This window comes from Electrophorus electricus, chromosome 26, assembly GCF_013358815.1.
Source record: "Electrophorus electricus isolate fEleEle1 chromosome 26, fEleEle1.pri, whole genome shotgun sequence".
NCBI classification, from domain to species: domain Eukaryota; kingdom Metazoa; phylum Chordata; class Actinopteri; order Gymnotiformes; family Gymnotidae; genus Electrophorus; species Electrophorus electricus.
The window spans coordinates 1,054,400-1,067,290 of record NC_049560.1 but is presented as its reverse complement, the minus strand read 5'-3'; the positions used below and the strand labels follow the sequence as shown (position 1 = coordinate 1,067,290).

The following is a 12,891-nucleotide window of genomic DNA, read 5'->3' as shown; positions in this document are numbered from 1 at the left end:
GCATTAATAAACAGACAGGACACAGTATGGCTGCAATTTATTTGTGCTATCCTGTAAAATTTGTCAAATGTAGTTTACGCCCCTCTGATTCCATTGCCTCGATTTAGTCTTCAGCTGAATTTAGAAATATACGGAATCTTTGAGCCGCCTTATTTTGAAAACTGACTTAAGCAAGAGTCAGTCAACATGGCGGAAATAATATGTGACGGCGTGTCAGCTCCTTTACCTGGAAGATGTGCGTTTTATGTTGTGAAAAAGAAACGTTACTGCAAAATGATCGTTGGGAATGGAAAAACATTTTGTGGTGAACATGCAAATGCTGTATGTTTGAAAATGTACAGTAATATATCTGCTGTATCCAACTTCCAATTGCTGACTGAACTGTTAGCTGTCAAGCTACCTAGCTATTTACCTACAGTGAAATGTGTCGACGTTGCTTCTACTTTTTCCTTTTGGCGTATTTGCTTAGTAGAAAGAACCTCTTTGTTTTGTAGGACCACGACAGCGAAAGACGAAGGATACCATGCCCTCTGGATCCAAAACAGTAAGGTCAAACCAAATGCTGATGTGGTCTATAAGTGAAGACAGCTGCAGTTGACTGTTGTGTTGTCCATCGTAGATGCACCTGTGATAGAATGAGCAATTTTGCAATGCTTTTATGTATGAAGACCTTTTGTCTTTGGACAGCACAGTATTTGAAGATAGCTTGGCCAAGCACATGAAAAAATGCAATTCAAAGGACAAGCCCAAACCTGTGAGTGTTTTTGTCTTTAATATTTATTCTCTTTTCCTGGTATTAATTAGGGTGTTAAGCGTCTTAATCTTATTTAACTGACTCTTCAGATTTATTATATAAAAGACATCAATGCTGGGCCCATAGAAGAAGAGGAAAACTTTCAAAATGAGGTAATTATCCCAGTACACATTACAGACCATTTTAACATGAAGGCTACACACACAAGTCTTGTGAACCCATGTCTTTTTGCTTACTATATCATAGAAATCTGACATGGAAACATGTGTAAATGTTGTTATCCACTGAAGGTGTCCATCGCTGATCGAACTAAAGAGGAGTTGGATGGTCTTATTGCGAAAATGAGGACTGCTTTTCAGGGTACATAGTCCATTTGATTATATTGTGCTCTGTTTTTTTCTAAAGGAAAAAGCTTTTTGAAAACTGAGAATTAGTTACTTCAGAATTAGGTACTAACAGGCATATTTTACACACATAAATTGCTTGTGCTGTTTAATCATCTCATTTACACTCTTTCTCAGGATTAAATGCCAAACTTCACAGTGACATTCTTTCTCACCCGGCTCTACACGAAGCTCTTAACGATCCAAAGAATGGCAACTTTGCTTTTAAACACCTCAGGCAACAGGTGAAGATCAGAAGATTCAGTATCAGACAGTTCAGTCTTCAAAAAAACAAAATGGGTCCATATGTGAATATCATGTATCTTTTCTCAAACAGGCATCAATTCTGGGACACATGGAGGCTCTCAAGCTGCTTGGCCCTGACAATTGTTACATAGAGTTTGGTGCTGGCAAAGGGAAACTTTCCCACTGGATACATGTTGCCCTTCAGAAAGCTGAGAATGTTCATTTTCTGCTAGTGGAAAGGTCCAGCACTCGGTTTAAGGTATGCATTTTTAATAGTAGTAAAGTTCTTAATAATTAGTAATAAGAAGAGCAACAATCATAATAGGTGCATTGTGTAAAGCTCAACCTTGTCTTTGTGAATTTCTTGTTAAAATGCCATTTTTCTCATTTGTTAAGGTAGATGGAAAACACAAAAACACAGATTCGACATTTGACAGGCTTCAAGTTGACATTCAGCATCTTGATTTAAGTAAGCACCATGACTTTTTACTTTCATTCACATGTCATGTTTTATTTATACTTTGTGATTCTAACATGAGAAGGGATGTGATTTGTGACGCTGTTTTTTCTGTTCTGTAAACTCCTGTAGGGAGAGTGCCGTTTGTGAGAGAAAAGGGACCTCCTGTCATCGCAGTAGGCAAGCATCTATGTGGTGCAGCAACTGGTAAGTGCTGGAAACCCAACACTTTAATTCTCACATTATGCAAATTCTTTTGCATGGTTTCTTTCTTATAGGCCCCTAATCAAGTCTCTCTGTGTTCTTTCTCACAGACTTGGCCCTAAGGTGTTTATTTGAGACCAACATTAAAAACCAAGATGAACAGCCACCCCCCAAGCGTATAAAGCTGAGTCAGGGGACAGAGGACAACACATCGTCCCCTCCTCTCTCTAGAGAGGCTGGAGAACAGGGAGAACTTGTGGTATCGGGGCTTTCCATCGCCCTCTGCTGCCACCATCGCTGTGACTGGAGACATTATGTGGGCAAGGACTTCTTCAGGGAACGAGGCCTTGGACCTCAGGAATTTTTTGCCTTCCAGCGTATGTCGAGCTGGGCTACCTGTGGCATGAGCAGGGTCGCTCGCACGCCGAAGAATTCGCAAGGTAACGCAAATGCAACAGATGAACAAGAAGAAGTAGAACATGAAGATAGTTGTGAAACCATACCAGAAAACTTCAACAGGTTAGTGCTCAGCAATTAGATCTAGTATATTTTGCGTTGACTTCTTGCAACCATTGTCTCCTTGGTGATAACTGTTTTGTCTCTCATTCCCACAGCACCGTTTCAGCAGAGGAGAGGGAACACATAGGACGGCTGTGCAAGACGCTCATTGACCACGGCAGGCTGCATTACCTTCAGCAAAAAGGCTTCAAGCCCAGCCTTAGATACTACACCAGCAGAGATGTGTCCTTGGAGAACGTGCTTCTGACTGCTGTTCCTATTTTAAAGTCCTGATATTGTACCCTGCATGTTTTGGAAACAAACAGGGAATTGCATGCATACAGATAAGAACATTTATTAAATGACAGTTTGTATTCAGTTCCTTTTTTCCCCCCTGCTTTCACCTTATTCAGTTCCTTTGATATGAACTTTAGATACACTCTCAGTAGCTGCTGCAGTAAGCAGCTAACCAACAGCACAAATGGCAGAACAGGCCCCTCTAGTGACTAGAGAGGCAAAATAGAGTTGTCATTAAAGGACGTGCAAGACAGGTGGACGAGGCCAGGCGACTGGATGGAACACAGCAGAGCAGACGGCACTGAATCACAACGACGTTGCCATCTCTGACACGGCCTCCAGTGGCACATTAAGCACGGAAGTATAGGCCTGGGGCCCTGAAACAAATTATAGATTGAAAGCAGATCATTAACAGCCTTTAAAGAGCTGGTTTTGTATTATTTTTATTCTTGTTTTTCATTATTTATCTATAAAAACGTCCGAGTTTATGGGCATGATGCACATTGAGAATGGCGTAACCTCTTTTGCGGGCCTCATGGATATAGTGGTGCATGAACTCTCGACCGAACATTTCCCTGTCGTTCTCTTCCTCGGCCACGTCCTCTTCCACGTCAGGTAAGGTCACGTCATGGGTCAGCGGGTTATCCCTGAAATTTACAAACCTACCCAGAACAACACATGGCAAAACCTTAAAGGTTCTTTTTCGCTGAATAAAATGCAGTGCAGTTTGTGTGTATACAGAGATCGTGTTCTATTTCTTGTGTTTGTATGCTTATGCCAAGTTTCATGATAAAGAAATAATATTCATATAAACACAAACTATAAATAAAACAACTGTTAGAAAAGCAAGCAAGCGCCTGCATTACCTGAGATTAGCCATGCCCTCCATCAGTGGAGGGATGTCTCTGAGCCTGTTCCTGCTGAGCACCAGAGTGTCCAGGTTCTGCATGCGACTGATGTTGTCTGGCAGGTACTCCAGCTCATTTCTCTGGAGCCAAAGAGTATGCAACTTTTCCATTCTAGATCAATCATTGAATTACAGAAACAATACAAAATTAACCCTTTAAAATAATCAGAATTGGGCTTTAATGGCCAAGTAATTTAATGTTTGCACAGACAAGGATTTTCTTTACTTATATAGTATTTTACAACACAGCAGAATTAAATCTTCCATACACGGGCACACAAGCAAACAGAGATTCTTGTGTAAACATTTGGACTTGTACATAAACGGTATCAGTACGCAGAATACAGCAGCCAGATAAGTAACAGATACAGGATTATTTTGTGCATTAATTATTCTTCAGGACAATGACATGGGGGAAGAAAGGTTTCTGTAGGCTGGTAGCTCTGACCCTCATAAGACTGAAGTGCTTCTGCAGGTTCGGAGTTGGATTGTTTTTTGAATGTTATTTCTGCTGGGAAGCGTTGAAGGCTGGCCAAGTTTTAATCTGCGCACCTGATGATAGACTGTAGTTTGTGAGAGGTCATGCTAGGTGCCTCTATGGGGCAGTGGTTAAGGTACTCGACTTGTAATTGGAAGGTTACTGGTTCAAGCCCCACCACTACCAAGTTGGGCCCCTGAGCAAGACCCTTAACCCTCAATTGCTCAAGTTGTACTTATTGTAAGCCCCTCTGGATAAAAGTGCCAGCTAAATAATGTAAATGTATGATCCCAGTGTGGAACTGGGGTAGGCTAATGAATCAGGAGCAATATATGATACAAGCTTTTGTATGTCAGGGGTCCTTATAGAGGTCTACCTGCAGAGTTTTAGTTCTGACCTATCTGGCTCTGATATTCTATGTAGGGATTAATGGTGTAAACTGCTTAGAAGTGCACACGGCAAACAAATGCCAGAATCAGGTGTGAATGCAGTTAACATGACAGCATACCTGTGGATGTCATCAGGCAATCGCTCTAGCCTGTTCCCACCCATGTCCAGCCACTCCAGGGCAGGAAGCCTCACCACACATTCAGGGATGGTGGTGAACTGGTTCATGGAGAGGTCCAAGTGGTACAGTTTCTTAAGACTGCTGAGCTGAAGAACCAATATTCCCATGAGTAAAGTCTAATTAACACTTAACGGTACCTTTGAAGACAAAAGGCTGTTATATAGATGTTGAATGGCAGAAGTTCTCAAGTCAAAATTAGATACATTTCATACAAACTGCATTTAGAGTCTACAAAAACAGATTGTGTAAACGACCTGGTGTGGTGATCTCTATTTACAATAGAAAACATTTTAATCTCATTTTTTGGCATTGCATACATTAAAAAAATCAAATAAAATCATGCAATTAGGGCACTGGCCTACTGCACAGTAGTTTGTGTCACCTGCTCAGGAAGGTTGTTCAGGTCCCGGTTCATTGCCAGTTCCAATTTTTCCAAGCTGTCACAGTCACCCAGCTCTTCAGGAACACAGCTCAGCCTGTTATAACTCACAAGCAGCTCTCGTAACCGAGATAGTTTTCCTGATAAGAAGGCCATATAGCATTTTTCATGAATGTTACGACTGAAAAATTAAAAAATAAACTCAAGTGCATTTGACTGATGGATACAAAATACAGTACCACACACTAACCAATTTCTTTAGGAATTTCTGTGATGGCATTGCGGGACAGGTCCAGCACGATAAGGCTTTGGAAGCTGGAGATGAACCGTGGGACCTTCTGTAGCCCCGTCCGGTGCAGCTGCCACTCCTGAAGCTGAGAGATCTGGACCAACACTGCAGGAAGAGTCTGTAACACCACATATGTAAACTTGTACAGGGTCAACACAGTCAGTCACAAAACCACTAATTTCAGGGCTGCAGGGGGTTATAAAAGGAAGCACCTTCCACTCTTCATTTTCAATGCGTAGGATGACCCTCCCATCCTCTGTCACCAGTTTTTCCTTTAACTTGGCCAAGGTGATCCTATCCTCCCAAGCCCCTGTCAAGCTGTACCAGACACAGAGGGCAACCCACTCTGGATTTACATAACCACTAGCTATAGGTTTTGATTTCACCTTTTGCTTGTACAGACCAGCGTGCCCAAGTGCGTTTCTGTGGAACCCACTAAGCATCACTCACCTCAGCACGGCTGCTCTGTCCCTCTGTTCTTTCTCTCTCTTCAGTTCCGCTTTGCTCTTCTTTATCCGGGTCTCCCACAGAGCTTTGATGGAGTTCACCGTTCCAAAACACACCGTCACGCCAGTCATGTTGACACCCACACACACACCTTTCCTTAACCGCTCCTTAACTCTTTTAACTCGCACAAACACTGTGCCACTATGGAGAAATGGAGTCCCGTGTGTGGTACAAACAAAATCGAAAAGCAGCCAAGATCTTGTAACCTGCTCCCGACACACTTAGAGTGCTTTCCTTGCTGAACACATTGCCAGTGGAAGAAAAATAGAAGAATATTAATATTATTTACAACATTAAATGAATGTGATCACAAATGTTGTACATTGTGTCAAATAAAGATGCTAAAAATATATTTTTTTAAACTAAGCTATCCAGAAGAAAATCTATCAACTGCTACAAGCACTATAAATTTAGAGAGATATGAAAAAGACTTACCACTCACATCAGTCCAAAAGATCAGGTTCTCCTGTGTCCCTTGACATTGTTTTCTGGATTGACCCCTCTCTCTTGCTATAAACAGTCTGCCTCGCCAGAACTATAGTGACATCCAAATTCCCTTAACAATTCAAGAATTTGCAGGGTGTTGGGGGGGAAAAAAAATCGTTTCCTTTCCTGAAGAGTAATTATCTGGAGGGTGCTTGTCTGTTTTCCCCCATGAAGTACAACTCTGGACAGGGTCTAAATTTAGGGTTGGCACTGGGAATAGCAAGGTCACATGGCAGTGCTGGACCAAGGGCAGCTGTCTCCTGATATATACCTTAAAAAATTACCCTCAAGAACAGAGCATTAACAATGGGTCTTTAGTCCATATGATATCCAACAGGCTTTCAGTGTAGTACACTACCTTATTTATATGGTAATAGTAGTGGACTAATAATCAGAAGGTTGTCGGTTTAAACCCCACCATTGCCAGGCTACCACTGTTGGGCAATTGGTCACAGTTTTAAGTAGCTTTGGATAAAAGTGTCTGCTAAATAATAAAATGTTAATACTATCATTATATTCACAGCTATGGACACTTGCCTTCTCTCCCTGAACCAATCAAAGTTTCCCATGCTCACCTGTAATCAAACTTGTGTGATGGGCCATAAATTGTGTTGTTTTTTTGTTTTTTTTTATCAACATACAGGAATTAAATGAGTTTGCTGAATTCTAAGAGGACATAATGTGGAATAAGGAGGAAGCAGGAATTATAATTTTAGTTTAAAACATTGTATATGATACTAATCATTATACTATCTAAAACATAGTAATTTCATTTTTCTGTTGCCAAACCCACTAACCCAATCCATACATACATTTTAACTGTATATTAAAAAAATACACAGTACTGTATTTAGAAAAACCTAATACTGTTCAATAATATACAGTTGTTAACATTATTACCAACATTTTTGACACATTGTAACTTTGACAAGTTGTAATTGTTGAATAACATATGTCATGAATCCTACTGTAAATTGACCTGCATAATTATGATGGCTGAGATCTCAGTCTAACATGGAAAAATAAAGTTATCACAATTCAGAAAAGCATGCATTCATTTCACATTTCTGAGAAGCGAACTCGGCCAAATACACCTACTAGGTTGTGAGTCGATTATCTGCTATTAACCACTGAGCTATTAAGGTACTTGACTTGTAATTAGAAGGTTGCTGGTTCAAGCCACTGTTGTACTCAGTCATAATTGTAAGTTGCTTTGGATAAAAGCGTCAGCTAAACGCTGTAAATAAATTAATACAAATTAAGAGTGTGTCCATATAAGTAGGTGTGAATCAGTCCTTTGTCATGTCGCTGTTGGCTAAGCACCTCCTGGACTAGTTCATAACTGTGTACGGAATTGTTACTTAAAAAGAATGAAATAAAACAGTCAACAATGTAGCCATGTTATGGCATAATTTATTAAAATGTTTCTCCCATTAAAATGCACACAAGTCCTAAAATGATAAGAATATGTGAGAGCACAAGTTATTTTCCCCCAAAGCTGGACAGTGCACAATACCCACATGATCAACGAATCCTAAAACTATACCACCCATACTTCATTTTTTCTCTTCTTTAAAACACTCTCATGAGTAATAATACATTAAAGAAATACAACACAGTTGAAACATACTGGATAAAAGTTACAATGTTTTCCTCACTGCCCATCACACCCCATAATCACAGCTGGGTTTCAAACACTAAAACCTTTTGTACAATAATGCCACTGTAGAGAAGTCAAACAGCTGCATTTACAAATTCAAGAACTTCCAGGTTGATAGTGTTCAAGAGAGGGGGCACTGGTCTCCATTGCTACACTGGAGACATTAACCCCACATTCATAATCCAAACACTCTTGTTCGCAACCATCTGTTAAGGCAGGCCTTAACTAGTAATAGCACGCAAACATCCACATGCGCAGACATGGTAGTCAGTTAGTAGTCACGTGATGGTCATTTCACACACACGTATGTATTTTGGGGGTGTGCAGGTTTGTTTCTTTAAACCTTAAGATGGTTTGTAGGGGTTTATTTACCACAAACAAGTGACCCACAGAAGACTACCAGCTTGGTATTAGCTTCACACTGCTGAGAAGGTTAGTGTCCTTGGCTTGTGCGACCATCCATGCCTTTAGGCAGACCATGGAAAGATATTGGAAGTGGTGGGCAGAAACGGGAACTCAGTAACAAATTATGACAACCAGTTGCTCCAGTTACGTGGTGTCCATGGCTTCCTACTTCAGATCAAGAACCATAACAGCAGGGTTCTCCAGATAGGACCGCCACAGGTTGGAGAACCGACTCATGGTAGCTCCGTCAATGATTCTGTGATCTGCAGACCAGCTTAAATTCATGATATGTGCTTTCACAACCTCATCCTTTTCATTGAACCGGGGTAACACCTGTCAGGAGCAGAGAGATCCAAAGAACATCACACACTCAAAACTAAAAAATATTTTATTGCAAATACTGATCGCACTAACATCAAAGTGCCACAAACCTGCATCTTTCCAAGAGCACCTATCGCAACTTCCGGTGGCAAAATCATTGGTTTTGCATATGTTCCTCCAATCTAAGTGAAACGAGTGGATTATTTAATAACGTGTAGACCAAATCAGTGTTGACTAAAATCTTTCAGAAACAAATGTTGAAAATTTAGTTTTGACCTACAATACATCATCAAAAGTGATTTCGCAGAAGTTTTTGTTCCTCTACAAATCCATTATTTACACAGTGACAATATTACTTGATTGCAAGAGCATAATTAATTTCTTTGGTCCACCCTCCCTTCACCCATACTCACTGAGCCAATGTTGGAGAGGGTAAATGTCCCCCCTGTGAGGTCTGCTGTGCCTAGCTGCCCAGATGATCCTAAAGTCTGCAGTCGATTGAGCTCCACAGCAATATCAAAAACACTGAGCATCTGAACGTTCTTCACATTAGGCACCAGAAGGCCTTGTGGGGTATCCATGGCCAGCCCAATGTTATGAGCAGCCTGAGTGAAGGAATGAGGCCATCAGATGCAGCATGAGTGAAGGCTATCCATTTTTCACTTCACTCCAAATATCAGGACTTAAGAGAAAATTCACCTTGTAGGTGATGTTCTGACATGCTTCGTCCACAGAGGCGTTCAGGACTGGAAAATGCAGAAGACCAAGAGATGCTGCCTGTACGTGAAACGGAACTGTTAAATTATTTATGTGAGGTGCATGGCATGTCCTTCACTGGAGTTGAACGTGCTGAGCACTAAGGACAAACGTTGCCGTTACCTTGATGAAGAATGGCATGTAACTGAGCTTCACCCCCCGAGACTCAGCCACTTCCTTTAGCTCTGAGCGAAGCTGCACCAGCTGCGTTAGGTCCACTTCATCGTTGTAGCCAAAGTGTGGGATCTTCAACGCTGCCGTCATGGTCTTCACCATGGCCTTATTAAAACCTATTTAAAAACGTATTTTATCACAGAAGTAAAAACATGGTAAATTGACCAGCATTGAAACCTTTGAATTACAGTAAGTTATTTCAGTCCTCCAACATAGCTACATTATGTCTCACCCTTAAGCGGCTCAGTGCGGTCCTTCCCTGTGAACACAGGCCGTGACGTGATGGGTGTAGGCATGCTTGAGGGAGCCCTCTTTTCCTTGGTCTTGGCAATGGGGGCCCTAGCTGCCGCTGGTCCAGGAGGCGGAGGCTGTATCTCCTGGAAGGGGCTGGGGGGCAAGATCGCCCCTGTCTGACTGGCAAGGAAGTTAAGGATGTCTTCTTTTAGAATACGCCCATCCTTCCCAGTTCCAATAACTTCACTCAGTTTGATCTGATGGGACATGATTGACAAGGAGTGAGGGAGATGAATGCTGGATATGAAACGGGTGTAGTTGTATTATTATATAGTTTCATGACCTAATAAAAATGAAACATGAATAAATGCAATGCATTCTCTTCAAGGTACTAAAGTGTTCACACAAAACTGCAAATTATTTTATAGATTTCATTTTATTATTTTATTTAAGCAGGTTCCTTTAATCAGTTTCTGTCTCTTGATCCTCCGCACCCCACATACACACCCATCCTTGACCAAGGCTGTCAGGACTGGATTAATTTTCACTCTTCCCAAGAAGGAAATTAAAGTCAAAGCAAGACCTCTTTTTATTGTGCCTTTTAAATCCGACAACGTCTGGGCCTGACGAGTCAGGTGTCAGTAGCTTCTGTTCACATCAGTTGGCCATTGCTGCTTTCACATCTACGTTCCATTTGATTAGCCACTTACCATTTTAGGTTTAGCAAACACTACCCAGATATTACCTGTATTAAGGCCTTCTGTTGTTAACACAAAATATTGCCAGAACTAACCACTGAGAACCACAAATGCTACACTATACAAAATCAGCAATAAAACCAAATTTGCTTTTCTGATAAAACATGTAAGCCAGCAAACCGTGTTTGACATTACAATGAATGAGTGGTTGACCTGAGGCATATGAACACTAAGATGGAGTGAGGTTTTCTTATACCTGTCTGTGGCACTCACATTGTTCTCCATGGCCAAGCGGCGCACTGCTGGGGTGGCCTGTGTCTTGTGTCCTTTAATTTCCTGGTGAGTGTGTTCCTCCTGAGACACAGCTGGTGTTTCCATTACATCCTCTTCTGGAGGTAACTCTGCAGGAAAGACCACCACCACATTGGATGTCATGTAGGATATACATGAACAGAACGAATCTTAACACTCCTCCATGCCCTTTAATTCATAGTCAGCTTGACAAATGCACACATTTAAAAAGAAGTGGCATGTTTGATGTTGCTATGGAGAGTCATAGCAATTTGACGTGAAAGATCACAGAAAGAGAACTGCAAAACAATTCTAGGGGTACAACTTTCCAATCTATAGTCAATTAATTTATCTTTTTCAGTGGTGGCTGTTTGGTGCATGCTTACCCTGGGCTCCATCAGTTTCAATGTCAACAAGCGGTGAGCCCACGAGGGCAATGGAGTCAATATCATAGTAGAGTTTACGGATGATTCCGTCGTAGCGGCTAGTGATCGTGACAGAGGCCTTGTCACTTTGTACTTCACAGATGCTGTCAAACTGGGATACTCTGTCACCTTCTTTCACATACCTTGAGTAGGGGGAAGTGATTAAAGCAATTAAATATGCATCTTACTAGACTTACACTTCGTTGTGTTCAAGACCGTGAAAAAGCACAATGCTGCTCCCTGCTGGTGAGGTTTTGTTAATTACAAAAAAAAAAAAAAAAAAAAAAACATTATTCAGCAAGACTATAGTAGAAAAACAACTTACCATTCTTTAACGGTGACCTCCATAATACCCTCCCCGATGTCTGAGAGCTTGAACTGCAAAACTGGTCTTGTTGCAGCTTAAAAAAAGTTTAAAAATAAATAATGGAACCCTGAAATTCAAGGAGCTATGCAGCTCACTTACTCGCTATGACTTACAATCACGAAACTTTGAAACTTACCATAGCTAGTTCGGAAATGTCTATGTTGATACAGAGCACTGGCAGAATACGCGTACGGTGCGTATACCAAATACGCTGTCTGAAACTTGGACTTGCAGTATTTTTGCAGACGTTGCAGAGAGACCTGCCAGCAAAGCCATGCAATACAAGAAAAAAAAAATCACTGCTTTTACAGTTCCTCTCATGAAAGACTAGAAAGACTGTTCAACCAAGCAGGTAATTCCTATCTGCAGCAATATCCCCATTCATCTAGAATGCAAAGACTAGGCCGATCATCTAGCTAATCATTATTAATAATTCGTTACTAATGTTGTGTTATAGCTACATTAAAGACATACATATTAATTAGCAATACGACCCTTAAGCATACAGTACACGTTAACCTAGCCAACTACGTGGGCAACTCGGCGCCACACAGCTAAAGTCAATTGGCTAGCTAGCCAGCTAATTCCTGCAACAGTCATTTCTTAACGTGTTATTAGTTCGTCTTTATATTATACAACCAAGTATCAATACTATATGACACCTGTAGATAATGTCATAATGTATTGTTTGTTAAATTAACGTCGTGAAGTTAATCAGCTAAGCGAGCTATCTTAGTGTCTACCTCTCAGCTGTTACTGAACAGTTAGCGTTAGATAACTAGCCAGGTAATAGACCGCTACCTCGCTTGGCCCTTCAGTTTTTAATTAGTTAAACTGTCTATTTCGACGAAAGGCAATTTTACAAATAACGTCTCATTTCTTAAAATATTTGCAAGTGCAAAATTCATTGCGAAAAGTCATGCAACCCCACCAGGCGTCTCATAAACGAGAAGGAGCCCCTCACGGTGATGAGCGCTGCCATATTTTTTCCCTAAATATTTATATATCCGGATATGACGACACGATTACGCCCCAAATTACTGACCAATCATCTGGTTTAAGTTTCCTGGCTGGCCTTTATATACAGATCTAATCACAGCTTCGCTT

At 41.0% G+C, this 12,891-nt stretch overlaps 3 protein-coding genes across 6 annotated transcripts; 1 reads left to right on the top strand and 2 right to left on the bottom strand.

Annotated features, from left to right (window-relative positions):
• Nucleotides 1–186: 186 nt before the first annotated feature.
• trmt13 (tRNA methyltransferase 13 homolog) lies at nucleotides 187–2,921 on the top strand. 3 transcript variants are annotated; one of them, XM_027005540.2, is made up of 11 exons: nucleotides 187–321; nucleotides 495–544; nucleotides 688–754; nucleotides 844–906; nucleotides 1,045–1,114; nucleotides 1,276–1,382; nucleotides 1,475–1,642; nucleotides 1,780–1,852; nucleotides 1,973–2,047; nucleotides 2,155–2,563; nucleotides 2,659–2,921. In XM_027005540.2, the coding sequence occupies exons 1-11, from the start codon at nucleotides 187–189 to the stop codon at nucleotides 2,834–2,836; spliced, it is 1,395 nt and encodes a 464-aa protein (XP_026861341.2). In that variant the 3' UTR covers nucleotides 2,837–2,921. The 3 variants fall into 3 exon arrangements, with proteins under 3 accessions (XP_026861341.2, XP_026861343.2, XP_026861342.2); XM_027005542.2 differs by having other exon boundaries at nucleotides 189–235; nucleotides 693–754; XM_027005541.2 differs by having other exon boundaries at nucleotides 204–321; nucleotides 693–754.
• Nucleotides 2,882–6,632, bottom strand: lrrc39 (leucine rich repeat containing 39). 2 transcript variants are annotated; one of them, XM_027005543.2, is made up of 9 exons: nucleotides 6,403–6,632; nucleotides 5,911–6,205; nucleotides 5,673–5,778; nucleotides 5,422–5,578; nucleotides 5,175–5,311; nucleotides 4,733–4,878; nucleotides 3,706–3,858; nucleotides 3,359–3,501; nucleotides 2,882–3,216 (listed from the first exon to the last, which is right to left on the bottom strand). In XM_027005543.2, exons 2-9 carry the CDS (start codon nucleotides 6,036–6,038, stop codon nucleotides 3,146–3,148), a joined length of 1,041 nt encoding a protein of 346 aa, XP_026861344.2. In that variant the 5' UTR covers nucleotides 6,039–6,205; nucleotides 6,403–6,632; the 3' UTR covers nucleotides 2,882–3,145. The 2 variants fall into 2 exon arrangements, with proteins under 2 accessions (XP_026861344.2, XP_026861345.2); XM_027005544.2 differs by having other exon boundaries at nucleotides 6,410–6,632.
• A 1,207-nt stretch (nucleotides 6,633–7,839) lies between these two features.
• On the bottom strand, nucleotides 7,840–12,794 carry dbt (dihydrolipoamide branched chain transacylase E2). Its single transcript, XM_027005410.2, has 11 exons — nucleotides 12,716–12,794; nucleotides 11,921–12,044; nucleotides 11,743–11,818; nucleotides 11,379–11,560; nucleotides 10,975–11,102; nucleotides 10,002–10,260; nucleotides 9,719–9,885; nucleotides 9,539–9,616; nucleotides 9,253–9,444; nucleotides 8,950–9,021; nucleotides 7,840–8,851 (listed from the first exon to the last, which is right to left on the bottom strand). Exons 1-11 carry the CDS (start codon nucleotides 12,764–12,766, stop codon nucleotides 8,684–8,686), a joined length of 1,497 nt encoding a protein of 498 aa, XP_026861211.2. The 5' UTR covers nucleotides 12,767–12,794; the 3' UTR covers nucleotides 7,840–8,683.
• Nucleotides 12,795–12,891: the final 97 nt, after the last annotated feature.